The sequence below is a fragment of the Larus michahellis genome, chromosome 4 (genome assembly GCF_964199755.1).
Source record: "Larus michahellis chromosome 4, bLarMic1.1, whole genome shotgun sequence".
In the NCBI taxonomy this organism is placed as follows: domain Eukaryota; kingdom Metazoa; phylum Chordata; class Aves; order Charadriiformes; family Laridae; genus Larus; species Larus michahellis.
Window position 1 is genome coordinate 19,282,280 of NC_133899.1, and position 26,567 is coordinate 19,308,846.

General features: G+C 40.9%; 2 protein-coding genes across 2 annotated transcripts in view; both read left to right on the forward strand.

The window, feature by feature from the left end:
• Positions 1 to 408: 408 nt before the first annotated feature.
• Positions 409 to 26,567, forward strand: part of LPCAT2 (lysophosphatidylcholine acyltransferase 2) — a 32,713-nt gene continuing 6,554 nt past the window's right edge. The window contains exons 1-11 of the mRNA XM_074583158.1: positions 409 to 591; positions 6,630 to 6,769; positions 7,873 to 8,090; positions 9,433 to 9,545; positions 12,653 to 12,713; positions 13,717 to 13,775; positions 15,018 to 15,052; positions 17,389 to 17,443; positions 20,699 to 20,781; positions 21,334 to 21,459; positions 22,572 to 22,725. Of these exons, the coding sequence (XP_074439259.1) occupies positions 484 to 591; positions 6,630 to 6,769; positions 7,873 to 8,090; positions 9,433 to 9,545; positions 12,653 to 12,713; positions 13,717 to 13,775; positions 15,018 to 15,052; positions 17,389 to 17,443; positions 20,699 to 20,781; positions 21,334 to 21,459; positions 22,572 to 22,725 (1,152 nt within the window). The 5' untranslated portion in view covers positions 409 to 483. The remainder of the gene's footprint in view (positions 592 to 6,629; positions 6,770 to 7,872; positions 8,091 to 9,432; positions 9,546 to 12,652; positions 12,714 to 13,716; positions 13,776 to 15,017; positions 15,053 to 17,388; positions 17,444 to 20,698; positions 20,782 to 21,333; positions 21,460 to 22,571; positions 22,726 to 26,567) is intronic.
• CAPNS2 (calpain small subunit 2) lies at positions 24,134 to 25,419 on the forward strand. The gene has a single exon (XM_074583159.1). The coding sequence runs from the start codon at positions 24,272 to 24,274 to the stop codon at positions 25,016 to 25,018; it is 747 nt and encodes a 248-aa protein (XP_074439260.1). The 5' UTR covers positions 24,134 to 24,271; the 3' UTR covers positions 25,019 to 25,419.

Sequence of the window (26,567 nt, forward strand, 5' to 3'; positions counted from 1 at the left end):
AATGCCTCCTGCTCCTAGAAAGGAATTTGGTTGTATGGTCTGACCACGCTTGCCTTTTTCTCTCAGATAACAGGCCACGTTGATCCTGAGTAGCCAGCGCATATAAACAACACAACTGCGGTATCACACAGCAAACATGGCTTCAGCGACCAGCGTTGCAGCATTTACGGGAGGTGTACATGACTGTAGTGAGCGCGGGCAGGGCTCCGGGGTTGCCGGCCATGGCAGCTGGCTGGGACGTCCGGCACCTCCCTCAGCTGTTCCTGCCTCAGCCCCGTCGCCTCAGGTGACACGCTGCGAGACGGAGGGCGACCGAGGGCGGGCTCACGCGCCCTCACCTGCCCTGAGGGGGCCTGCCCCGAGGCGGGGCTTCGCGCGGTGGGCCGGGCCGGGCCGGGCCGGGCCGGGCCGGGGGTGCCGCGGCCCTCCCCCGCGGCGGCTCATGCGCAATCGCCCGGGGCGGCGGTGCGCGGCGGGGGGAGCATGGCGCAGCGGGTGCTGCCGCTGCCCAGGCAGCAGTCCTTCTGCCCGCCCACCGTCCCCAACCCCTTCGTCCACCCGGGGCGTCTCAGCGCCAGGGACAAGCTGCGGGTAAGGATAGCGGCGCGGGCCTGAGGGGGCGGCGGGGCGCGCCCAGCCCTACCCGGGGGGCCGGGGCCGCCCGGTGTTGGGATGCGCAGCGGTGCGGACAGGAGCGCAGCCGGCGGCGCGGCGGGGCTGTCACACACCCCCCACCCTCGCGGGCCGGGCATGGTTTTGTGTCAGCTTGTCTAAAACAGCGGTGTGAAGGTTAATGGCCGTTTTAAAAAGACTCGCTTCCGCTGGGAGAGGCGAATTCGTGAATAAATAGTGTTTAAAACTGCCGCTGGCGCCGCCTGACAGGAGCGGGGCGCTGCCGGGGCCGATGCGGATTCGCGGTTACACCCTGAGCCGAGCAGGGAGGGACAAACCGACACTCAAACATCTACAGCTCCCATCTTTTGGAGGAAAAAGCATCTAGTAAGAGAAGTTCCTTCCCTAGCACGGCATAGCGTGCTTCCTCATCTGCTCTAGGGATAGCAGAAAATGAACAGGTTGTGTAAAAGGTCAAAGCAAAGATGCAAAAGGTGTTCAGTGTAAAAAAAAAAGTCCCTTTTTTTAAATGAACTTCTTCAAGCCATCACTCCTCAGGGGTCACAAACTGCATGGTTGCTCTGCACACGCATACAGGCCTATCAACTTCAACGTTAAACTTCTAACAAGATTTGCAACGAGCTTTTGAGAAGATTTTCATAAATAACACGTTACTCCGAGAGAAAATAGGAGTCCTGTTTGACTCCAGTTTGCATCCTGTTTGAATCACATGGATGAAGTACTCTCCATCTATCCATCCTGTCAGGTGCCTCAGCTCTAGAGTGAAGATGATGGTAACTTCTCTCTGGTATGATAAGCTAAAAAAGAAAATAACTTTTTACAGTAATCCTGTTTCAGATGCTTAACTCACTTCAGGCTGGGTTGGGGCTGCAGGGGGAGTTAATCTCTTGGTTCCATATTGCAGCGTGACAGCCCAGTTCCACTGGGTTACTGACTGGTGTCACTGAGTGACTTGAATTAGGCTTCTGAGCCGAACGCTGTCCCCATACAGCTTGTGTACAAGTGCACACCAGACTTGGAGGGTACTTTTACAATTAAGAAAGTAGGCGGTATTTCTGTGCTTTGATTTTTAAAAACATCCTCTTTAAAAATTGAGCTGATGAACCAAATCTGAACTGACATCTCATTGAGGACAATGAGCACATCACTGCGTAGGTGAACTTACTGTATTTTCTGCTGATTGTTATAAATATCTGAGGCTGATGTGCAACTAAATATTTTAAGTTTCATATAGCTCTTCCTCAAGTTATAAACAGCGTTTGCCTGGAAGGTAGTTGGGTGGAGGAAATGTGAGATACCTGGAAAACAATTTCAAATCCTTTTATCCCCTGTGTTGTACTAGCAGCCCGAAACACATTTCAAGTGCATCTGAATCAGTAGCTGTAGGCATGAGCCCCAAGGAAAAGATTCCAGTTTCTTAATGAGGTTCCAGACATGGACAGCTTTCTGTGCTGTCTGCTTTCGGTAGAGGATGCACAGACTACTTTCAAAAGCTGGAATTTCAAGCTACAATTACCATTTTATCGATAACAAATATATCCTACTTTTTTGCTTCATGAGGAGGAGATGAAAAACATGGTATGTCTTAAAACAAAAGATGCTCCATACATAACTCCACAACGTGCCTGGAAGGAAAAGCACCTGGCTGGGTTAGGGCCTGCTGCTGTAGTGAGCTTCGAAGCAAAACTGCAGTAGTCACAGAATTTTAAAGCAGAAAGCCACAGGAGAGACAATCTTTCTGTATCATGTGTTGCTCCCTTCTGTTCTTTTTCCGCTACAGTTGTGGAACCTAGGATACTTCCTACTGTCTGCTTTATCCTGTAAACGTCTGCTCCTCTCTTGCCCAGCCCTGCCTATTGGACCAGCTGGGAATCAGAGCCTTAACCAGAGGGTGTTACTATAAACTTCAAAAAAGGGAAATGTCTCTTCTCCCATTTAAATCAAGTGTAGTGTATCTCCATTCTTGCATGTTAAAGATTGTTTTGCCATATTCCCCCTATTCTATACTATTCCTTTAGCATACACCGATAAAAATAGATATAAATTCAAAACTGGGAGGCCAAAGCTGGATTTTCTTATGTTGGTGAACACCTTGAATGTAAAGGCTGCTGTGCCGTGATGAATAGAGCTTTGAAGTGAGACGGGCTAGCTGTTTGCATTTCGTTCAGCTTCAAATATGAAAACAGGCTGCAGCCAGACTGAAAAATAGAGTAGATTTTACAAATTTTTTGCTAATCCTTGTATTGGTAGTAGTTTACCAGCCAATGAGATTTTTTTGTCTTTCTTTAGAATGTGCAAAACAAAGCTCACTTGTGCTGTGGTAAACATCTGCATGTGCCAAACAAGTTTAAAACAGTTGTTCAAATGTTTCTGGTTTCCATTCTGACTGAAGCTGGCTGCAATTCATTGTTGGGATTTTTTTCATTTTTTAGTTTTAGTTCTGTTCATCCTGATTGCTCACTTGCCCTCTCAACTTCTGAACTGCACTGCAAAGCACAAATACTGGTTAAGTCATGACTAGATTTTCCTTTATTCAGGAGAGATGCTCGCTGGATTTATGTAATGGTGAACTACTTAATGGCATAGCCAGAATGCTAAAAGCAAGATTATTTTTAACCCTGTGCATGGAAGTAAACTGCTAGTCTGCCTGGTGGAGAGCTGTAGCATACTTTGGACGCTGATGGAATACCCTGTCTTGCTAGGCGGGTACTGCTTTGGGAGACAGTCCATCTGCGCACAGTTTCAGATGTCAGGGGAGTTCAGTTGGAGTTGGGCTTCCTTCTGGTCACCAGCCTGCTCTTCTGCTTTCTAGATAACTTGTCAGCAGCTGAAGTTGAACAAAATTTTAAACTGGATTCTGTGGCTTTCTGATAGACCTGTTTTTCCCCTTCCCTGGCTCCTGACATCAGTGACAGTGTAATCCCACATATTGCTTAAGGGTCAGTCACCGGTCAGAGTGTGACCGGGGCTGCAAGGATTACTGCAGGTGTCTGCCACAACTGCAGTGACAGGCAGTGCAGTTGGTGCAGATACCATAAATAGAAAGTACACGGGTGATTCCAAAAGTGGGGAAAGGTTTTTTGGATGACTCAGAATAATTCTATCTTTGTGATACCTGCATTTTCTTCTGTATACTTTTCTCCTATACTTTCTCTTTTCTAGCATACCTTGACCTTTCTCTTTTCTGTCCTTTTCTTACCCTAGTCTGCAGCTGATGGAGCAGAAATCAACTCTGCCTCATTACACAGTGACCTAGAAAGCCAATAGCTTGCATCAGCAGATCAGTACCACCTGCGTATCTGCCTAAAATAGATTAATGAATTTATTAAAGTTTTTAGGAAGGGATTGTTTTGCTTTTTCTATTGCATCCTTTATTTTTCATTGTAGGTCAGTGCATAAATATTCTTTTTTCATAGAGAAAAAAGTTATTTTAAGTCAAAACATGCTGATTTATGCTTATGCTGCCCATTCTGCATAACTGAATGCAGCTGAAACGTTGAACTGGGACTACAGATCATCATACAAGAGAATGCCTATGGAGGAAAAAAAGACACATCTGATTTTGGGAGACAAGTGAGGAGTCTTGGCTGATTTAACTTGCTACCTGACACTTTCAGATTCACCACAACTCCCATAAAGAGAGTGGGAGCAATAGATCTCCAGGGCCAAATCTCTCATACCCAGCTACTGAATCCATTTCTGTGATCCAGAGCAGTCCTTTTCCTCTTGTCCATGAAGTTATGGTTAAAATTCCTGTGCTAGTTATATACAGCTTTTATATAAAAAACCACTGTATGCTTCAAGAAGGAAACGGTCATACCTAAATGTTCAGATCTGTCCTGGAGACATGTTACGTGGCAGTGCTTATAGAACATAAGCAGCACCACCACGTACCTGCTTCTCAGCCTTATCCTAATTTACACTGTGTATCCACTATCAGGTTTGGCCTGTTGTCACTATGCCTTTTGTAACAGAGACCTGAGTCCTGAAGGCCCAAAATTCCTGTTAATCCTCTTCAGTATCAGAGGGTTTAGAGCCAGATGCCAGAGCCTCTCCTGAATATTAATGAGGACATTATGTGAAGGTGGAAGGAACTTGGGGAGGGAAAGGACCATGTTGATGAGAGGCCAATTAGAACCAACCTACTATATTAAAGAATCGTATAAATAATACTCAAAGATGCTTATATTCCAAATGCACTACAAACATTTGCTCCTTTTTGAAGAAAAGAGATAAAATCCATTGTGTTGCTTAATAATCATAGCTCAAGTATGTAAATTGCAAACTGTTTTGTAGAACTCCCTTATTGTTAAAAGCCCTGCTTTTCCTGTACAGTAAGTAGTCATTGCTGAAAAGCTGACTAGAAAGGTTGATTTTGAGAGAAACACTGTTGTTGAGCTGTTGATTTTCCTAAAAAAATTAGTAAGGTATAAAAAATAGTAAGCTCATAAGCATAACTCTCCTTCAGCAACTTCTACCATACTTCTGAACTGGTGGAGTTGTCAGTCTGTGACCACTGATGTACTCTCATGTAAGTTTTAAGGGACTTTTCGAAACATAGCCCAAATTAGAAAAAAAAAATTCACTATTACAATACTGCATGTTGTTTTGTGCATATGTACACACACAGAGCTGATCCTCATCAGCGAGTGGCAGCTGAGCTGGATTAGGTGCCAGAAGAAGCTGAACCAGTTACTAGCTTACCAGGAATGCCAGGCTATGGCTTCTGCAAGCTGACACAGCTCACCTGCCTCCCAGCTCTGGGCTTGCTCAATCTGCATAGTGCTGTGTTGCGCCATAAAGGCCAACCTTCAGGATATAGTTTCTAACCTAATTTGCTGGGGTAAAACAATTAATTTCTTCCGGCTCTGCCCAGTACCACAGCTGTCTGTTAACAACCTTGTGCCAATACACCTGCTTCCTGGAGCTGTGCACAAAAAAATGCAAGTTAAAAATTCCTTAGGAGAGGCTGCAGATGATACTTGAGGATTATTGGCAACCAGGGCGTGTTAGTGTTTCTCCTTCACCTCACTCTGTTTACAAATGCATATGAAGAACCAAAGCAGCAGCAAACCGCAGCCTTGGCTTGGATCTGTTTTGTACCAGTTTTGCTACCTAGCTTGGCTGGCTGTGACTGTAGCAGAACTCTCTCAATAGTTTCTTTTGCTTCAAGTTAAAGCAAGCTAATAACAGCTTCCTGATAGCAGGGAGGAAAGGGAACTAAGCTTTCTCAATTTATTCTGAAAAATTCAAGCACAGACGTTCGTATCCAAGATGCTTCAAACAGGAGGCAAGAAATTAATCTTCATAATCAGAAGGGTTCTGCTCTATGTTTACTGCAGGCAGTGAGCAAACCACTTACAAAGGCAATGAGCCAAGAGCTGCTACAGCAGCTTCAACAGTGCTGTGAAGTCTGAACCTTTGCCTTAAACCATACGTTCGGTTTTACTGAAAACTCCATTTTGCTTAAGTCCCAACTAGGGGAAAGGAAGCCGTGTTGTGTTTGCCCCACTCCAAGCAGTAAAGATCACTTGCAGCAATAGTGTGACTCAACACAAGATTTGTCATTTTGAAAGGGCAAGAGTACATTTCAGTCATCTTAACAATCTCACTTGGCTTCTAGACAGGCAGCTAGTGACAGAAGGCTCTGTCGTGGAGATACGTATCAGCTGGGTGGACTCGTGAACTGGTTGTATGCTGCAGACCAAGTCTAAATATAAACTAAAGTCAGCAAACTCTGTTTATCATCTCTGTCTAACAACATCCAAGCCAAAAACTCAAATACTTATTCCAGTTCTAGCTGAAATGGGAATCCAAAAGTGAAAATGAAATGCTGTGAATGACTGCCTTCCCTTTTTGAACACTGTAATGCTTTCCTTACCAAATCACGTAGCAGTAATGTCAGTATTTTAAAGTCCATGTAAGGTTACTACACAGATAGCAGTGTCATTCCTGTTGATACCATTTCTTAAGATTTCTCCCCTCTTTTTTTCCAGACTGTTCTTCAGGGAATTATTTTGCTACCCCTCCGTGCCATATGCATTGCATTCCTTTTACTGATAGCGTGGCTATTTGCATCAATTGCAACTTTCCGTCACCCTGGCAAAGGATCTGTGCCGCTTAAAGGATGGAGAAGGTAAAAAGTGACCAATATTTGTGAAAGCTCTGTGGTCTGATGTTTTGCTTTTTTTTTTTAATAACACAAAACCAGGGTCTAAAGCTTTTTTTTTCCCCTCTCCCTCCTCTCCTCCTTTTGATTAAAGAGCAGTCCTCAGCCAAATCTTAGTTTTACCCATTTAGGTGAAGCAACTTTTTGGTGAGTGTGTTTTACAACAAATTACAACAATAGCTTTTTAAATAGGTAGATTTTCAATTGTCTTGAGGCTAAAACAAATCTGTATAAGAATCTTCATAGACTATTTGTAAGCCAGGACTTATTTTAGGAATAATACTGATAGGAATATTTGAGAAAAAAACTCATTAAGTATTTGGTAACATTACATAGGCCGACTTTCTGTGTAGCCTTCTTCATTCCTGCTATGCTATAATTTATGACAAAATTAGCTTTAACAGCTCCTCTCTTAGCTATGTTGCCCTTGAAGGAGTATTTTACAGCTGCCTCTGTGGGTTCTGGGTTTCAGCTGCTCAGCTTCTGACCTCAGAGTAATGCAGTTCCCTCCTAGTTGTGATGTACCGCAGCTGCACGCAGGAGGAGGAGACAAGGGAAGTGAGTTCTAACAAGGCCAAGAGATTACAAGGAGTCCCGTGAAGGGAACATGTCCCCTGTTGAGGGAATGTGTTCCAGTAAGGGAACACTGTCATTTAATCTTACTTGTTGAAACTGATAGTAAAAGAACAGTATCAAAAGTTAAGTAAGTTCTTACAAAAAGGACACTGAATCTGCTAATTACCCACCCTCCCCTTGCAATAGTGTTATTCTACAATGCTATAAGATACGGCAAGAGAAATAGCATACCTGAGAGGAGGGTTTTGTAAGGTGCTGTATATTGCCTTATCTTTAAAATTATAATCTGGTTTCAACATGAAAAGGTGATGTTTCCGTCCCTACTCCTACTGCTTTCCCTTTAGCCCTACACTCTCCCAGTGAGTAGTGTTGCTACCCTGTGCCTGGCTCCAGTGCTGCTGAGACCTAGGAAATCTTTCATGGGCTTCTGTTTTGAAGTACAAAAGAAATACTAACTGTAAGATGGATGATATTTTTGTGTTTCTGTTTACAAGGAGGATGATCCAGACAACTCTCTCATGCCTAACTCGTACCTTGTTCTTCGTAATGGGTTTCCAAGTTAAAATAAAAGGGAAAATAGCGAGTCTGCGAGAAGCCCCAATCTTTGTTGCAGCTCCTCATTCAAGCTTTTTTGATGCCATTATTTGTGCCCCAACTGGAATGCCATCAATAGTGTCTAGAGCAGAGAACCTGTCCACGCCGGTATTTGGCAGTAAGTATTTATGAAAAAATAAAATGTTAGAAGTCAGTAATTTGACATGAGGCTAAAAATCTGATCTCCGATAGTGATTTAGGGGCAGACTTCTTTAAATCTTTAAGTGCCAAACATACTGACAGATTATTTCCAGTGAAATCCCCGGGACAAGTTATCTTTCTGAATTAGTCAAAATGTCTAAAAGTATGCTGTTTCTTTTCAGATATGAAATAGAATATCACTTCAGATTTTCTTTATATGGAAAGCATGTTTTGTAACTGCTCAGGCTAGCAGCTTTCTCTTAAAAGTCTCCCAGTAGGAAGGTTGAGAAATCCATTCGACTGCTGTCTTTTAACAGGGTGGCCCACAAATGTAGAACACGGATTAGTGAAGGTTATTTCAAAACAGACACAAGTTAACAGCAGTCTGGAAAATACCATATTTGTAAGTTTAAACTTGCAGGCACTGTTAGGGATTTTTTTTAATGAGAGTCAAACCAGGAAAGAATAAAGAAGAAGTTACTCAAAAAGGAAATGCAGAGAATGGAGAAAATCAGATGACTCATGCTTCTATTATTTTCTCCTCCTTTTGGCAAAAAAAAGAATTCCCATTTGCATTATTACTAGAATCAGCTGTAGACTTTCTGCTGGCTGTACGTCTCTTATGTCTATAGGACTCTTAAAAGAATAAGCCAACAGTAACCCAAAACTAAACTCGGCACACAACACAGAGAAATGCCTTTGTAGGAAATAAACTAACTGATAATAAATTGACCTTCTCTTAAAAGCACAGGAGTGGGACATAGAAGATAATTCTTCCCCAAGTTTCTCATCACATCTCAAAAGGTCCACACGTTCTGATGTAGACTTCTGATGAAATGAGGGTGGGGGTTTTTTTCTGTAATTTACACATAAGCTGTGTGGTTTTTGTAAGTGAAAAGGGACATCTTACTTGTTCTGGAGAGGCTCAAAGTATTTGTTGATTGCAGTCTGCATGAGTTAGGCCTGAGTGTGGCTCATGAGCAGAGACCCAATCAGGTTTTTTCCTTAGAACTGTGTTGGAATGCTCAGTGAAAGATAACAGCAATATTAGCGGAATGTGTTTGGGTGAATTTGGCACATTTATACCTACTGTAAAGCTCTCAGCTGGCAGTGTAGATACATCTTCTGTGTCTTACTTCCCGTTTTGGAGAACAAGGACAATAATAATACTCTTCTTATCTATTTAGTCTGAAAGCTGTTTGTGCAGAGTCTGTCTTCTAGTATGAGAATAACAAGATTTTTGCTACAAGGGAGCCTTAAACCTATGTATTTTCTAAGCACTAGCATAAGAAAAATAAACGTTTTTATCTCTTTCACAGCAATTTTAAGTTCCCTTCAGCCTGTGTCAGTTTCTCGTCAAGACCCTGATTCACGAAAAAATACTGTCACAGAGATAACTAAACGAGCATTATCAAGAGGCCAGTGGCCACAGGTAATAAATATTCTACTACTATTCTGTCATGTATTCATATTCCATATTCACTGTGTATCACAATACCACAAGTGCCCAGCTGAACAGGATTCTGTTGATGTACAAAGTTGAAGTCAACAGTCAGGTAATATGACTGGTTTAGGAAAGGAAGACGAGAGGCTGGTGCCTAAAAAGTTTTGTCATGACAAAATCCAGCCAGTACTAATTGCTGTTCCAAAATGCATATGGCTCCTGGCCTGCTCTTTTCCCTATTTAAGTCTTAACAAGCTGTCATCAGTGTAACAGATGACTTGAATTGGTATATGTGAATCAGTATTCTTAACCTAACTCATGTGTGAGAAGCTATTGCAGAGCTGTGCTCACAACAGTTTGTGGATGAGCAGTCGATGAGATGAGTAACCCGAGCTGTCCAAGCTCCAGCATGAACAGTACGTAAGCTTAAAACATCAATTTTGCATGTGAAGAATAGCTGAGGTGAAATTCGGTTCAGTCTTTAGGTTAATAATGCAGTAAAACCAAGACTTTTCAATTGGCCTGAATTGTGGTAAGATTTTAACATGGAAGCAATAGTTAATGATTGTGCACGCTGTTTCCCATGGTCATTCCTCAGCAGCAAGCTGCTGTTGCGCTTCTAGGCCTTGGGTGGCTTTCCATCTTGAAGAGCTAATGGAGCAGGGGTTGCTCTGGAGGAAGAAAAATGTTGAGGCAGCAACTCTGCTGCTTTTATGACAGGCAGAGGGGCTGAGATGGAAACTGCATCCTCTGCAAGAAGAAAAACCTGGAACAGTTGTGAACCTACTAACATCTCATTTGGCAGTGCCTCTCTGCTTTCTTCCCTTGCATTGACTGTGCTCCGATGTTGCCTTCAGACACCAGAAATATAGTATCACTGCCACGGTGCTGGACAATAAAGTCAATGATGTAAGACCTTTCTTCAGAAATACACTGTGGATTTGTGTATAAATTCACACTTTGTGTTTTGGATTAGTTCTTGGTTTCTTAAGGGTTAATTTACTTAAAATAAAAAAATTCAAAGAAGTGACTGGTTAAGTAGCTAAAGTCACAAGATCTATTTAGTCATAATTGGCCACCTCCTAAATGATTGAGAAGAGTTACTTTTTCCTTCACTTCTGTTCCAATGAATGGCTCTTGAGGAAAATTTAAAGAGGCTAGTGAAAATATAGACTTCAGAGCAGGTATCCTTACGGCAGCTTGACCTGAATGCACTGCTCTGCTCTGTGAATAGTCTCTAGAAACAGACCACGTTCAAGCGTAACTGCTTCTCATCCTGAGGGAAGACCAACACTTGCCACTTTTTTTGAAATGTCATTATTTAGATGTTTCATGCATCATTTTTACTTAGCAAGCACCTTGCAAAAAGCTTTTTAGTTAGTGTTTAGGCTGCCTTAATTTAACTCATAAATGCATTTTTCTAAGCTGCAGTAAATATTTTTAGAGCCTCCATTATTCTTTTCACTTTGTCAGTTATATGGAGGATTTTAAACATGCACATGTCTAAGCTAGGAAGGCTTTTTTTGTAATGCTATGATTACAAACTACACTGATGCTTGTGATTTGCTAAATTGTTATGGATGAAGTGATTCCAGCAAAGCTCTGGTATACCTAATCTCCGCTGAAAACACCACGGGGAGGAAAGGGGAATTGGCTTTACACCAATTCTGCACTTGGCATCAAAACTAGATGTCTATCATGGCATAAATAGTCTATGAGTCAAGTAATCTGGGAATCTCCAAGACTGAGTCAGCAGACTCGGAGTGTCACTGGGTGATCTCTAGTCCTATGCCCTGGCCACATATTCCTCCTACTCTTTTTTTTTTATTTGAGAAACTTGACCATAAGATGGTATCTGTCATATCCTGTTCAGAGTGCCTGGGCTGCATTCTCTCAGCACAACAGAAAAGTAGCTGGATTCCCCATACTCTCCACCTAAAACCAAAACACAACAGGCTGGGCAGCACATGGGCTTGTTAATAGCATGAGGTTCTGATTAGCGCTTCTCCCAGCCACGTACCAAAACAGAAGGGAAGGAGGGACTGATTACTTACTCTTTGGTCAGTCACTAGTATGTTTTCTGTGGCTTATGACATATGCTAAGCAGAAACATACCCATTTTTGTGTCCATAGTACCAGCAAATAATTTCTGATTACAGAATGCATAGTCAAAGGCTAAACGTAAATCAGTATGTGCAGCTGTCTCTATCGTACTTTGAAACAGCCTGTGTCTCTTGGATATGACCTAATTGATCTAGCCATGACCTGTTCATTCCCACTGAAGTGGGAGCACACCTTGAAGACTCTTTTGATCCAGACCAGTTCTTGTGCTGAGGTTTTTTTGGAATGCTGCTTATGATCCTCTAGCGATATGAGAAACATAAAGCTTCCTTGCATTCCACAGGGGGCTGGATTTGGTGTGTCACATTGCAGAGCACTGTGCATCTAATCTAGTATCTTCCAGACACTAATTCAGAAACATTCTGGGTATTTGGTGTGTCTGAGTCATTCAGGTTCAGAGGGTACATAGTGGCGTATAACGCCTTCAGAGCTCTGCATCGCAGATGCACATACTCTTTCTGCCATTTCCAGCTATCCCTCCAGCTGTGATCTTCTCATCGCAGCTGGCATCTCGACTCACGCTGATAGCATCTGTGCCTGTAAAGGCTCAAGGACCTTATGCACTTCATGTCAGCCCAGACTCTTGATGTTTGTACACCCAGCAGTTCAATAAGGAGCCGCCAGCAGAGGAACAATTCTCATATCATTACCAACACTCACCAGTTCAAGTGAAACACTTAAGGCCTTTTGTACCATATTTCTGAATTGATAAAGGCCTTTCCCAAGAACTCCTCTATTACAAAGCATTTGTTTCCAAATCAAGATGGATCACATCATTAACAGGCTAATGTTACTGTGAGCATCCTTCACTTATTTGTTCATTTCCTTTTGAAGCAATAATAATATTCTTGTGATGCAGCGTAACGTGTCACTGAGCTTGCATGAAAAGTCAGCCTGTACGTAATTGATGCTGAAATATAATCTTTTTATGAAATGTGTGTGTATATATGTATTTCTTTCTCTTTAAATCCAAGATACTCATTTTCCCAGAAGGCACCTGCACAAACCGATCTTGCCTGATCACATTTAAACAAGGTGAGAGATTTTGTCTCGTCATTGTTGGTAAATAATGTGTGAAATATTAATTTGGTAGGTCTGGTAAGGCCTATACTTCTGCAGATACATCATCCACAACAGCACTGGAGCGGATGTAGTAAAGTTTCAGTGGCACTAAACCCACTATTTTATACTAGTCAGTTTACTTTTCTGATTTTTGGTAATTTGCAGGACGTAGAATACCTATGATGTACACAGTTAGTTGGTTGAGTTTTTTTCTGGGTACAGTTTTCATCTACTTTATTTACCGAGAAACTTGACTGTGATTATTATGAGATGAACTACCAAAATACATGCTACTTATGAGGTTCTTTTAGCTCAACTTACAGTCATGCTGTCTTAGATTCCTGTAAATTTTGCCGTGCAAGGCTTAGCAACCAAATTATGAAATCTCTTTGCGTAGTGCGTAGCAAGGCAGGCCCATAGATATTTTTAACCATAAAGGTACTTGATAGCATCACTGATCATTAGATTGTTGTGCTGCACTTCAGTTAAAGCCGTCTTGGGCTCCTTTCTTACTGTTGTACTGTGTCTCGGGTAGCAAAGTTACAAAACCAGTGCTACGTGCTCAGATCCATATCACTTAGGAAGATGATCAAAACAGAGAAGGCTTCAGGAAATGCTCAACAGCCTTGTGAGCATCTAATCCTTTGAAATGAGTGACAGTCAATGGAGAGGTAATACACAGAAAATGAGTTTGAACAGTTCAGGAATCTTAGGCAGCTTTCTCCTTGAAATGGAGACTAGCCCTTTTTTGTCCTGACATCTTGCTAGTTGTGCTGCTAATTTAAAAAAAAAAAAACAAAACAAAATACCAACCCCCCGCTTCCCCCAAAAAACCCACAACACAAAGAATACTTCCCATTCTTCTTGCCTTTTTTAACAGTGTCTCCTAGACACCATGTTTTACATGAATCACTTAAAACTCCCAACAGCTGTAATAAGCTTAGTCTTAACAATCAGTTCCAATTTTTGGTTGCAGGTGCCTTTGTTCCACAAGTCCCTGTGCAACCTGTGTTGCTCCGATACCCCAACAAGCTGGTAAGCAGAACGTTGTTCTATCACTAACTAGGAATACGGAAGTCAAAATCCCGACTTACGTGGTACCTATGATAAATATTTTGCATTGTCACTGAAGAATGTATTGTCCTGAGCTTTAGCATTGGAGAGCTCCTCGAAGCAGCTGGGCTTCCCAAATGTAGCTGCTATTCTGATTGTGAAAATCTTACTGCTGGGCTTCTTAGCTATAGTTAAAGTAAGAGGGAGCACGGGAGAGTATTGCAGCGGAAGTTAGAAACTTCCTCCAAAGCCACAGAGCCTGTACTTTGAAGTCTAAAATGCACACAACTTCCCTACTAGTCATCATTTTTTCTTTAAGCTCAAAATACTCTTGCTGCAAAGGGGCTCACAAAGTTTCTGAACAAAAGCAAAGCTGAGCCATGCATTACCTCCAACACCCCCTCCTTCAGGCACCTCGGGGGCAGCTTTGCAGGTGGTTTTTTTCATGCAACTTTCCGTTGTTTTGCTGAGTAAAAGCTTCTAACAGGTATTGGGGTCCAGCCATATGGCTCTGCTTCTCTGACAGGTGTAATGCTGGGACATCAGTCTAGCAACTTGTTAACTTTTTTTTTTTAATTATCTGGTCATCCATCAAATCCAGAAAAGAACAAACTTTCCATTCCTAATTGTTGTTGTTATTTACAAAGATTCCTTTGTAAAATCCTTTTACAGATCAATTTCAAAACTGACGTGAACCACTAAAGGGAATTGGTGTGGCATTTCACTGATAGGATTTAAGGATCTGCAGTATACATTGTAAAAATTATATGTAAGAAGTAATAAACATAGAATAAGAAAAAAAAAAGGCAAAGTAAAAAAAGCATGATAGTTTCCCAATGCATAAATGTCCTTAAAAACGAAACCAAACATACTTATTGAGGGCGCCTTTCTCAAGGGATTGGTGAAATCCTCTGAAAAAGTCTTACTAGATTATTTTTTTCCTACTTCTGTTATTTGGATCAGAATGAATGATTTAAAATATCTAAGTAACTGTATAAATTTTATTCCCAATTGTTGATATTATCAACATTCTGCCATCCTTATTTCTAAATTTTTAAGGCAAAGAATCCTGGTTGCTGTGACAACTTTATTTATTTTCACTACAGGACTATAAAACCATCATCTGCTTTTACTAAACTTGTGCCTGTTTTATATTGTAACTTCTCTCTCTCTAACTTTCATGTGGTTTTGTCATACATTTCTGTATTTTATTTTTTTCCTTAGGATACTGTGACCTGGACGTGGCAGGGCTACTCATTGTAAGTTTATTAATCTTACTGAAAATTACATATAGAAGTTTTTTCCCCCATTGCTAAACAGTCTGCCAAACAGATTCAGCTAAGCCAAGACACATATTCTTCTAGATCTGTTTATATGAGAGGGAAATACTTGGGGATAATGCTGTCATGCAGTAGATTTCACATCTGAATGGCTAGAGAAAGGGTTTGCAAATGGGGAAGCATTGTTTCCAGCTCTGCCACCATTTTGTTTAATTTTCTCCTATGTTTTGCACATTACACTAGAGCAAAAGAAAGATTTAAAATTCTTTTTCTTTGGGAAACAATCATAGTCATCAAAATCCATAGATGTTTACAGTTTCCCACATGGTATACAAACAAGCAAAAAAAATGTTATTTTCATTCATTCCTCCATCTCATTTGAAGTCATATGAGAGTAAATGAAGAAGATGGGCAAAACAAATGTTCATTTTTCCCATCTTTCCCCATCCAAACATCTAGGTTTCTTCTTTAGATTTTTATTTTTGCTTTAGTCAACAGAAGCAGTTGTTTTGAGATCCCAGTGAAGAGGCTATATATAGTAACTGACATTGAAATAATGAAAAATATTTCAATAAACCAGTTAGGCAATGGATCTGTGTTTATTTCTCAACACAGGTGGCCTTATAATATGCTAAAATATTTTATTACAGTATTAAAAAACCTTTACAGCTGCACTGAAAATATGTCTGGAAAATACTTTTCATCTTATAAACATTCATTAAAGTGTGGATTTGCAGAATCCCTATACCACATTTTCAATGGAATATGTAGTGTATCTAAGTACACTAAGTGCTGATTTACTAAGGGACTAAAATTTTTAAGGCAGCTAATTTTGAAACATGTCTGAACTAGTGGAGCACATCATAAGCACCTTTTAAGCGATCATTAGTTAATCCTAGCACCTGCACACTCAGGGAATGGACATTAGGAAAGCTGACCTAGATGAAAACGTCCATCTCAGTTTCCAAGAATATTTTGCTATTATTAATACCGCTGTTACAGTTACTAACATACTGTAATGAACATTGCAAGTGCAATGGCATGCGGCACGTTTCCCCTGTGAAAGATTTAGGCTGGAAGACTGAAAAAGAGCTACATCTTCAGTTATGAGAGCTGGTGTAGGAATAGGTGAAGAAAGAAGTGAAATGAGAGGTATTGCTGTGGAAGGGAGGAGGCTGCCCATTCACTAAAAATTGAGAACTGCTCTATGGTGAAGGCCCAAATTGACACCTGTGAGAAGATGAAAGGAGCAGCCTGGCAAAAGCATGGGAGGAGAAGGGACGGATGGGGTAGAATCTGGAGATTCTTAATAAAAATAACTGGAATGGGAAGAACATCCGCCCCACAAACCTGCAGATCAGAAAATGCGTAACTGTCACACTCTTTGTAAAACTTCCTGGATCTCGCAGCCAGGATGGGACAGCACCAGTCTCCTTCTCAGAAACCTCCTGACACAGTTTCTGCTTTCTCTTACAACTTCTTTCTTACTTTTGTGCCTTACTGGGAGGAAAACCTAATGTTATGTGTTAGAAAATTAAGTGTTAATAGTGGATTCCTGCAGAAAGTAGAAAGGATCCCTTAGTTCTTCTCCTGCCTTTTCCTTTCCTCTTTTTTGCAAAACAAGAACAGAAGAAAGATTGCTTGAAAGTTTTCTATTATAATTTCCCTGATTTAAAGTAAAGAGAAAATGTGCATTTCTGCTTTAAAATCACAGTGAAAAGAACAAGTCAGAAGTGGAAGCGATCATGCTTATCATCTTTTGCAGTTTCTTCATCCCCCTACATGTTGATACTAAAATTTGTGACTTTTTCTAAAAGCACTGAAGGTCCCAAATATACCAACGCTTCATTAACACACTTACGTAAACACTACTATAATTTGCAGATGGCTAGCAAATACTAACAAATCCTTGCTTCAGTTCTGCAGAAGGTAGTTACTGGTCCCATTTTGCAGATGAACGAATAAGAGATAGAGTAAAGCTACTTCTCAGAATCAGAGCTCTTAAAGCTTTAAAGTCCAGTATGTATTCACCTCTTTAAAGATAAGGTAACATACATAAATTTTGCCAGCCAAAGAACTGGATAGTATTCTAATACGCATGACAACAGACAGCAAGCCGCCTGCCCGATGAGCAAGCAGCAGGTACATGCAGAAGCCTTGTAGAAAAAATGTCAAAAGCAACATTTCAGGGAACTTCACTGCAAGGTACTTAAAAACCTTGCCCAATATTGGCTGTGGTTTTGTCAATGCTACCGATGTGCAAATACTTTGTTTTTAAATAAGTAAAATGTATTTTTCTTCCTCTTTGCCTGCAGAAAAGAGCTGTGCGTAATGACACTGTGTCAGCTCTTCACAAGAGTAGAAGTTGAGGTAAGAATTAGAGATGTTTTTGTACTAAGATTCAGCAACCAAGGAATTTATACTTTGACATAAATGCATTATTCCTTTATTAGTCCCTGTTAGTGAACAATAAACAAATGTCTCAGAAACAAGAACAGAATCACGGTGAGTAATATATTTAGATTTGTTGTCCGTATCTATGTGTCACTTAATCTGATGAATTCCTAAGAGAGAGCTGTCAGAAATGCCTTTATTTTTAAAGCATTGTAAAATCATTGCTAACTATCACCACATGCATTTTACAGATGTTAAAACTAAGAATTATAGATAATACATTCTGTTAAAGATAACTTCTCTCTTTTCTCGTTTCCCTGCTCCCTTCAAAGTATCCTTGTCTTCCTACCATCTTCCCAGACTGAACTCTAAAAGGTTTCTGCAACTATGAGCTTCTTTAAGGACTCCAGTACTTGTACTGAGCCTTGTATAATCAACCGGTTCCCTTGATCATTAAATCAGCTGCACAGCACAGACAGGTGAATGACAACTGAAACAACACACACACTTCATAGTAGCACTACTTTAACTGCTCCCTGTCAGAGAGTCAACATTCAAAACACCGTAGTGAGGAGCCAGATAACTGAGGTGTGATCAGTTTGCTTAAGTGTTGTATTTCACATTCCTTACCCAACCACAAAGTATTGTCATGCGGACCACGTATGTTTAGGGACCTGAGAAATGGGAGAATTTCTGATAGGTTTTGCTGTTCATTTGCAAAACAAAGAATTCAGCAAAGTTGTGCAAAGCTTTATGAATACAAGCAGTGTTGCTACTACTAACAATCAGCAATATTGTCTTTGTTGGGAAACAATTAATTCTAAAGGAACACTTTGTTACTGTTTAGTACATACAGTAGACACATATTTGTAGAAGGTGTACTAAAGAGCCAATTCTCCTAATAATTTTATACAGAAGGACATTATCTATGCCACTTATATATGTGGGAGCAAGAAATAGTTAACATAGCCCTTCCAGTAGAAGGTTTATTTTCCCCTGCTTCTGAACAGAACTCAAACTTGCCTGTTAGAAAATAAATCTCAAGTTCCAAAAGATGAAACTGGAACATGAAAAAATATGCAGCTTTCACAGTAGCATGTCCCCAAAGTGGAACTAATTTCTTAGCATCAATGGAAAAGTCCTTCCATTTCTAAAAAGAGAAGGGACAGATTTGCCTGGGGAAGGAGGGAATCAGACTACTCTTCGTAGGAGTTTGCACTTGTGGTGATGTCCTGTACTGTGAGCAGGTGGCCTCTCCACTCCTGCTCTGCATGAACAGTGCCCTACTCCTGTAGTCCAAGGAACACACACATGCATGTCTAGTCATATTCTAACAAACTGTGGATATTGAAGATTAAACAGTGAACCTGGCAGTGAGTTTTAGGGCTGGAAAAGATACAGCATTTGGCAAATTCTGTGCGAAGAGAGACTAGGTCAAAAGCAGATCAGAGAAGTATTTTTGCTACTGAAAGAGCTGTGAAGAATTTTTCTTGCAGGGCTACAATTTGACAAGGAAGGTATACTTACTAGTCTTCACCAGATAAGCATCTGGGTGTGTTTGCGATTATGTGTGCCACCTCAGGAGGCCAAGAAACCAAATTCTTCATCCCCAGCTGTGGTTTCTGGCAAACTGGTTCTATGAATAATTGTAGGTGGGTTTTTTTGAAGGGGATGGAGGTGTTGTTTAACCTACCAGAAATTTAGGTTGCTGCCTGAGCAAGACCTCAGCCTCAAATGATGTAATGACCACTTTCAAGACCACGACGCATGTTTGCATAGATAAACTTCTCAGAGTTATGACTTCATCTCACCCAGTGATGACACAGTTCTCTGTGTCTGTACAGTGTGCCTGTGCTTCCTCAATTTAAGAGTTACCTGACTTCTGAAGGGGAGCTGTAATAAGCAGGGACATACGTCAGACTTGAATAGAGCTGGCACCTGCTTATTGAAGGAATGAAATCTCAAACCTTTGTGTGAACAGCTGGACCCCTGCTGCCTTACAGGGGATACAACTTTTAGCTATAAACAGAAAATCGTTATGGCTATTTTGACAGATAACCAGTTCCATAAACTTAGTGTTTTTAATCATAAAGAGGCAGCATTCTTTAAAAACAAACATAAAAAGGCTGTTCGGGATGGACTGCATTTATATGGGACGGTTACCGCTATATTAGTGCATCACCAGCAACTGCAATATAACTGTATAACTGAAGAAACATATTGACACATAATTAGCAACTGTGTCTTCCAGTGAACTATGAGAAACACCTTATACTTATTCTAGAATTGCTGTATTCTAGGATTTAAAGGTAAGATTGCAGGGTGGGAGTAGCAGAACCGAGATAAATGATAACCATAAGTGAGAAAAGGCATGGTACGCAGAGCTGCAAGTGAGCACTGTAGACTGAAGTAGAAAGAACAAAACACTCCTCCACACACACCACTTTGCAAACAAACAGACGCTGATTCATGCCACGATAGATAATAATTCATCTATAGCACATTTTTAGTGAAATGCTACTTCAGCTTCTTACATATTAACACTGAATAAGTCCTCAACAGTAAAAGCGTTGCCATTTAGATTTCTAGGGTGTTTTCTAGCTCTGGGAGGAGAGGGGGTTGTTTTGTTGGGGTTTTTTACTCTCTGCTTGGAGTTTCAAAATTTTAAAGTATTTCTATCCGGTTAGTGCTATATTTGCAATTCAGAACTAAGATTCCTTAATGTTTTTATCAGGGCGGAAAAACTTACAGGAAACTTATCAGTCACATGCTGACAGATACAATTAACAGGTACAAGGTGGGGCTGCAGTATGTGTTTAAAAACATTACAAATTTTTCATACACTGTTCCAGTATATAACATCACTTATAAAGCATCTTTGAAAAGGAGTGTACAGTATTTCAGACTCACATTCTTACCAATGTAGCATTTAATTTTCTAACTAAGTGTGCATTTATTATACTTTCCTTCTCTGGGGGGTTGATTTTTCATATTAAAGCAGCTTCTACCAATCCTTAAGAGGCAGGTTTGGACTAAACTTATTTGTTTGGCTAGGGCAGAAGAGCCCGAGTGGTTTCTAAGGCGGGTGAGACCTCTAGTGTCTAGTTCCTTCATTGCATGGCTGATTTTTTTCCTCCTGTTTTTCCCCTATTGCAAACAATAATAAGAAATTGTCCATGCTGTTAATAAAGTGGTGACTGTTGAAATGATTGGATAACTCATCTCTTTCAGTTTCTGCCTGTTCATGTTCCTACTGAAGAAGAAAAGAACGATCCCATTCTTTTTGCCAACAGAGTCCGGCAAACAATGGCAATGTATGTAATCAGGCATGAAGAAAATCTTTGAGAACTTTTCTTTTATATCTAGCAATTCCATATAGGTCCTAGACATAAAATACAACTTAGTCAAGTCCCAGGTACCATACATAGGAATTGCTCTAGATTTACACTAAAAGGTGTCAAATTCCTGTACTAAAACACCCTGATGGGTTTTTACATGGAGCATAAAGAAGGTTGTCTTACATTGGAAAATAGTATGTTCACTTCATGGAAAGCTGGAAAAAATTACTCCTGTATTTGCTTGGCAAGAAGTGGGTCGTTTGTCCTCCAAGGTTACTGGGCTGCATTTACAAGACTGTAAATCTTAAAACATCATGACACCTCCATAATATAGTTTCCAAGTATGGTTTCATAATTACACAAAATCGTTTGTATTGCTTTATTCTACTTGCAGCAGTGCAAGAATGAATTGTCATTTGTTCTGTATATTAGCATTAAAGCCAAATTGAGACAGAGAAGGGAAACAGTCAACTAAAAGTAATTTTAACATAAGAAATTGATTTTTCTGTTTCCTGAATTTTGTTTCAGTGCTTTGAATGTGCCAGTCACCGATCACACTTTTGAAGATTGCAGACTGATGATTTCAGCAGGACAGCTGACTTTACCCATGGAAGCTGGGCTGGTGGAGTTCACCAAAATTAGCAAGAAACTCAAGTAAGGGAAGTTTAGCTGTCAGTAACATTAATTATTGCAGTGCTGCGCGTGTTGATGGCCATCTACAAAAGGATAAATTACCTGACAACTGACTTGGCCATGTGTATTTATGTATACAATTTACATACATAAACTATATGGAAATGAGAGGTGAGGAAAATCCCAGTAAGAACTAATCCCAAGTAATTTTTGTGGGCAGTGGTACAAGGGGAAAAAATGCATTTTTTCTAATCTCTTACGGATTTATCTCACCAAAAGATGAGGAAGATAAAGCAGTACCTCTTTTAGGCACTTGATGGTAATCTTGGTGCCCAATTTAAATTGCTTTTGTTGAGATGCACAGGCGGTGTATGGTATAGGAAGTAAAACACCTTCTTTCCAGTCTGAGACCAGCTAGTGGCTTACTGTTTGTTCTTAGTTGTACTGTGCAGCCATGTTTCCCTAGTGGTGTTGACATTTTCTGTCTAGATATAGTGGAATTTGAGGACAGAACCACTTAATCATACAGTACTCCATCAAATAATCTGGCGTGGCTGTGGTCAAATCTGAAGTATGTGCTCAGTGAATTGTGACTTATGACATATTTGCTATATATCCATTTGTAGAACTCTGGAACAATCTGCCCTAATTGCCCTAATTATTCTTACTGAGGTGCAGTGGTGTATTTCTGCAGAGGGATCAGGTACTTCTCAGGCTGTAGCAATGATAGCATTTGGGTAGAGAGTTAGCTAATAGAGCTGAGATCTGTTTCCTTCTGTTAAGGAGATATTCACCCTAGAGCATGATGTGAATTTATGGTGAATAAAAGCTCTCTGCTAGACCAGCCTAGTAACTGGACTGATGATTCTAAGGTCTGGGAAGTTATTCTAAGGAAGTCTGATATACGCAAGCATAGAACTGCCTGCTTTTAATATTAATAACTGGGGGGAAGCAGTCCTTAATTGCCGATTTCATACAAAATATCAGGTTGGAAGTACAGCATTTCTAATGCCATACACATATGCTTTGTTTGGCTATTTTTCGTCTTTGAACACTGTAATAACTCCTACTGAAATTCCATCTGTCCAAGATCTGCTGTATAGAAATATCTGCTCTCCCTCATGTTTGCATAGCCTAAAATGGAATCATGTCAGAAAGCAGTTGGATACCTTTGCTGCTATTGCAAGTGCTTCCAAAGGGGGAAGAATTGGAATCGAGGAGTTTGCGGAGTACTTGAAGCTGCCTATTTCAGATGTCCTCAAAGAGCTGTTTCTACTCTTTGACAGGGTGAGTAGTTGGTTAACTGACTTGTTGACAATGTTTTGTTAAAAATCACATCCCAAAAGGATATTTAATTCATTATGTCCAGCTTAGTAAATGCTTCCTCGCTAGCAATTCCTGTAGGCAAGATAGGTGACTCTTACAGTTTACTACTTAAGTTTCAGTGGGAAAAGGTTGTTCAGTTTGTAGCTTGTGAGATGACAGCCATCTCTTGGACCAAGTTGCTGCACCACCATCAGATGATAATCTTCCTGCTGAAGATGGCTGAGTATTTCCTTCTGCCTACCCCAGATTTTGAGCTTACATACACTCTGACAACTTAATTAACTGATGTAGTTGTAAGTAGATAATTTAGGGCAGATTGAGGCTGACTAGAGCGTATGTTCCTGCTTTGTTTGTGAAAGGTGCTATTAGACACTGTAAGGACTCTTCTTGCCTGTCTCCAGCTGTAAAGGAGGCTATGTGTTAATCTGGTTATTAGGCTTATTAGGTTATTAGGCACCACTCCATAGTCAGTGGTGATCTCTCCAGTTCTCTGCTTCTCTCTGAAGATGAGAAAAATTGCCCCTCTGACTATACCAGAAGTGTCAGTGAATAGAGCGTAGCATAGAATCACCTTCTAGGCATCCAATACGTGCTACAGTGCACCCAGAGTAGTGGACTACAAATGCGTACAAACTGGAGTTTATTTCTTGTCTGAGGGGCTGTCCCAACTCAGCATCACTCTTCCTGATCAAGTTAGCTTTAGCACACCTGTCCTTGGGAGGTCATTGCGTTGTTTAAGCTGATTAAAACTGTTTCAGGATTTTTCCAGATAAAAAGGCTTTACAAGCTTTAAAATAGAGGAGTCAAATGTATTTCCTTAATTGCTGAATGCATTGAAACTCTAGCAGAGCTAGGTGCTTTCTTCATTCTTGCCTCCTCGCCTTGGATCACTGGCTCCTATGAACATGTAGTGCGAGTCCTGAAGCACAGTACATACAATATGGAAACAGAATGGCGTGGCAACAAAAATAATTAAGGGCAATCAAGATTCCTTTCACTTTCCCTATCTGGCACAACAGCATCAGTGACTAGAATTAGCGATGTAATGCTCAACTCACTAAAAAGTTGAAGGCATAAAAGATGCAAGAACAGACAAGACTAGTAAGCTTTCGCTGCATTCATCTTTAAGGATCATCCTTAACTGAGGAACAGTCACAATAATATGGCAGGATTCTTTTCAAATTGCTTCAATTATGAGCACAGGTATTACGAGACTTCTGCTCTGTGGCTTTCAGCCTCATCTTTTTTTTTTTTTCTAAAAAGATTCCTCAAATCACATAAAGCTCACTAGGCAGAGAAGAAAGAAAGAAAGAGAGGTGTATCAACAATTGACAGAAACTAGTGAGATGTGAGATAACTCTGGCAGCTGGAGACATGCACAGACGTGGGCAAGTCTAAGCACGCAGATAAGCTGTGTTTTGCCCACACCCAGCTCAGAGACCATAAGACTTCGGAGAGTTACAGAAGCACTGGATCTCTGAGCAACTCCCTTCAAAAAACCTTCACGATGTTCCTCGCTAAAGCTTTGCTGAGTGGAGCAAGTGGAAGTGGTCGTGGAGGGAGCCTTGCACGTGGTCTTGGAGGTCTCCTAACAGGAGGTGGACATGGAGGGAATCTTGGAGGACTTGTTGGAGGTCTTGTCAATCTTATAAGTGAAGCAGCAGCTCAGTATAATCCGGAGCCACCTCCACCTCCTCGCAATCATTTTACGAATGTGGAAGCTTATGAGAGTGAGGAGATCAGACAGTTTCGTCGCCTTTTTGCCCAGCTGGCTGGAGATGATATGGAAGTGTGTGCCACAGAGTTAAGGGACATCCTGAACAAAGTGGTTTCCAGACATCAAGACTTGAAGACAGATGGCTTCAGCTTAGACACATGCCGTAGCATGGTAGCCGTCATGGACAGTGATACAAATGGCAAACTGGGCTTTGAAGAGTTTAAGTATCTGTGGAACAACATCAAGAAATGGCAATGTGTATACAAGCAGTATGATACTGATCAGTCAGGCACTGTCGGGAGAGCTCAGCTGCCAGGCGCCTTGAAGGCTGCAGGGTTCCATCTGAACGAACAACTCTGCCAGGTAATTGTGCGCAGGTATGCCGATGAGCACGGTAGCATGGATTTCAACAACTTCATTAGCTGCTTGGTACGACTGGACAGCATGTTCCGGGCCTTCAAGTCCCTGGACCAAGATGGAGATGGACAGATCAAAATGACCATTGAAGACTGGCTGCAGCTGACCGTGTACTCGTGAAGGCAGAGCAGAGAAGAATAAACTTCGTCTGGAAGATATACATGGAAGGCTACACTTCTGTACTATAGAACTGTAGTCTCTGCCTTTTTCTAAGGCAGATGTAGCTAGTGGTAAATAGCTCAGCTTGAAGTGCTGTGATTCCTCTTGTGCATGCATTAGTCTGCTTTTCTGAAGGGTTTCTGTAAGTTGCCAGTTGGACAGTCTGTCTCAGCAACTATCTCTAGACTCTGAAGTGAGGGAATATGTTGAAGGATCAAAGCTTAGTTATTTCTTCACGTAAAGTGGCTTGTATATAACGATTATATAAAAAGCTCGTTAAGTTTGGTGTCACTTTGTGATGTTACTGTTCTGATTTGTCAGCATTCGCTAAGCTGGAATAAAGCTCTGCTCGCCTGAAGGCAATCACTAGTAGAGTTGTGCAGTTGTTTCTAACAAGGGGAAAAACATGAGAATTGCAATAACTATAATGATCAATGAATTTTCATTATCATATTTAATTTCCTTCCTACTTCTGCTTCTTCATGCTTGTCTGCTGAAGCAAAACCTGAGTGGTATTGTCAGTTTTATCTGCTGGCCAGGACAAAATTGAAGACTTACATAAGGCTACTTTTACAACCTTTTTCTTCTTCCTACAATTCTGTTAACTAGTCTTGTCTCTCTTTCCTTGAAGCCTTATTGTAGTTATAATGAAAACAACTTAAAATACTACATTTATATTTAGAGAAGCTTGCTGTTATAATGCAGTCACATAGCAGACAGCCAGCCAAAATCAACCTCTGGCTATCAGAGCTAAAGTTCGTTTAGGGCACAAGCATCCCACTCAAGCTAGTTATGCAGTTCTATCGCAGAAGTCAATTTTTGAGTAAAAGAAAAGGGAATAACATGAACTGTCAAAGGTATATTTCTTTGAATTAAGGATTACATAGTTGATGAAAACAGCTCTGACACTGCAGTGTACCAAGGCAGAGTTCTCAGAAGGGCTCTGCTGCTTTAAGAGCAAATTGTTTAGGGTGTGTGCTAGCTGACTGGAATGTGAGAGAGGAGCGCAGCCTGCCACTACACACTACATGCCATCTCCAGCTGTAAGAGTCCACGTGCCCCTGCTCCTCCTCAGGGAGACAGCGGTGACTAATTGAGAAATACCACACAAGACCTGCCAGGCATCTGAATACTAATGGGGTATGGTGGTTTGAGTTTGTTTCTAAATTTCCATAGCTTTGATTTCTAAATCTTGCAGCTACACTTGGCAAACAGTATTTTCCAAACTGATGACATCTCCTCCCTTCTGTACTTTGTTTAATACCAAACTGGGTGAAAGAAACAGTAAAAATATTCATATTGGCTTGAATTGTGATGAAAGAGGTCAATTCCTTCCTAATGGCATTTACCCCCCCTCCCAGTTACTCAATGGAAAAGCACAAAGTTATCCACAGTGGCATTCGGGCTCTGAGTAGTAGAAAACCGAGCATGAGGGAAAGTGCGGTGTCTCTAGGTGAGCACCATTGTGCCAGGTTTGTTTCAGAATTTCCCTTTCTGACTAGTTAGAACT

Coding starts and splice junctions, on each gene's coding strand:
- CAPNS2 (XM_074583159.1), top strand. CDS start 24,272: ATGTTCCTCGCTAAAGCTTTGCTGAGTGGAGCAAGTGGAAGTGGTCGT.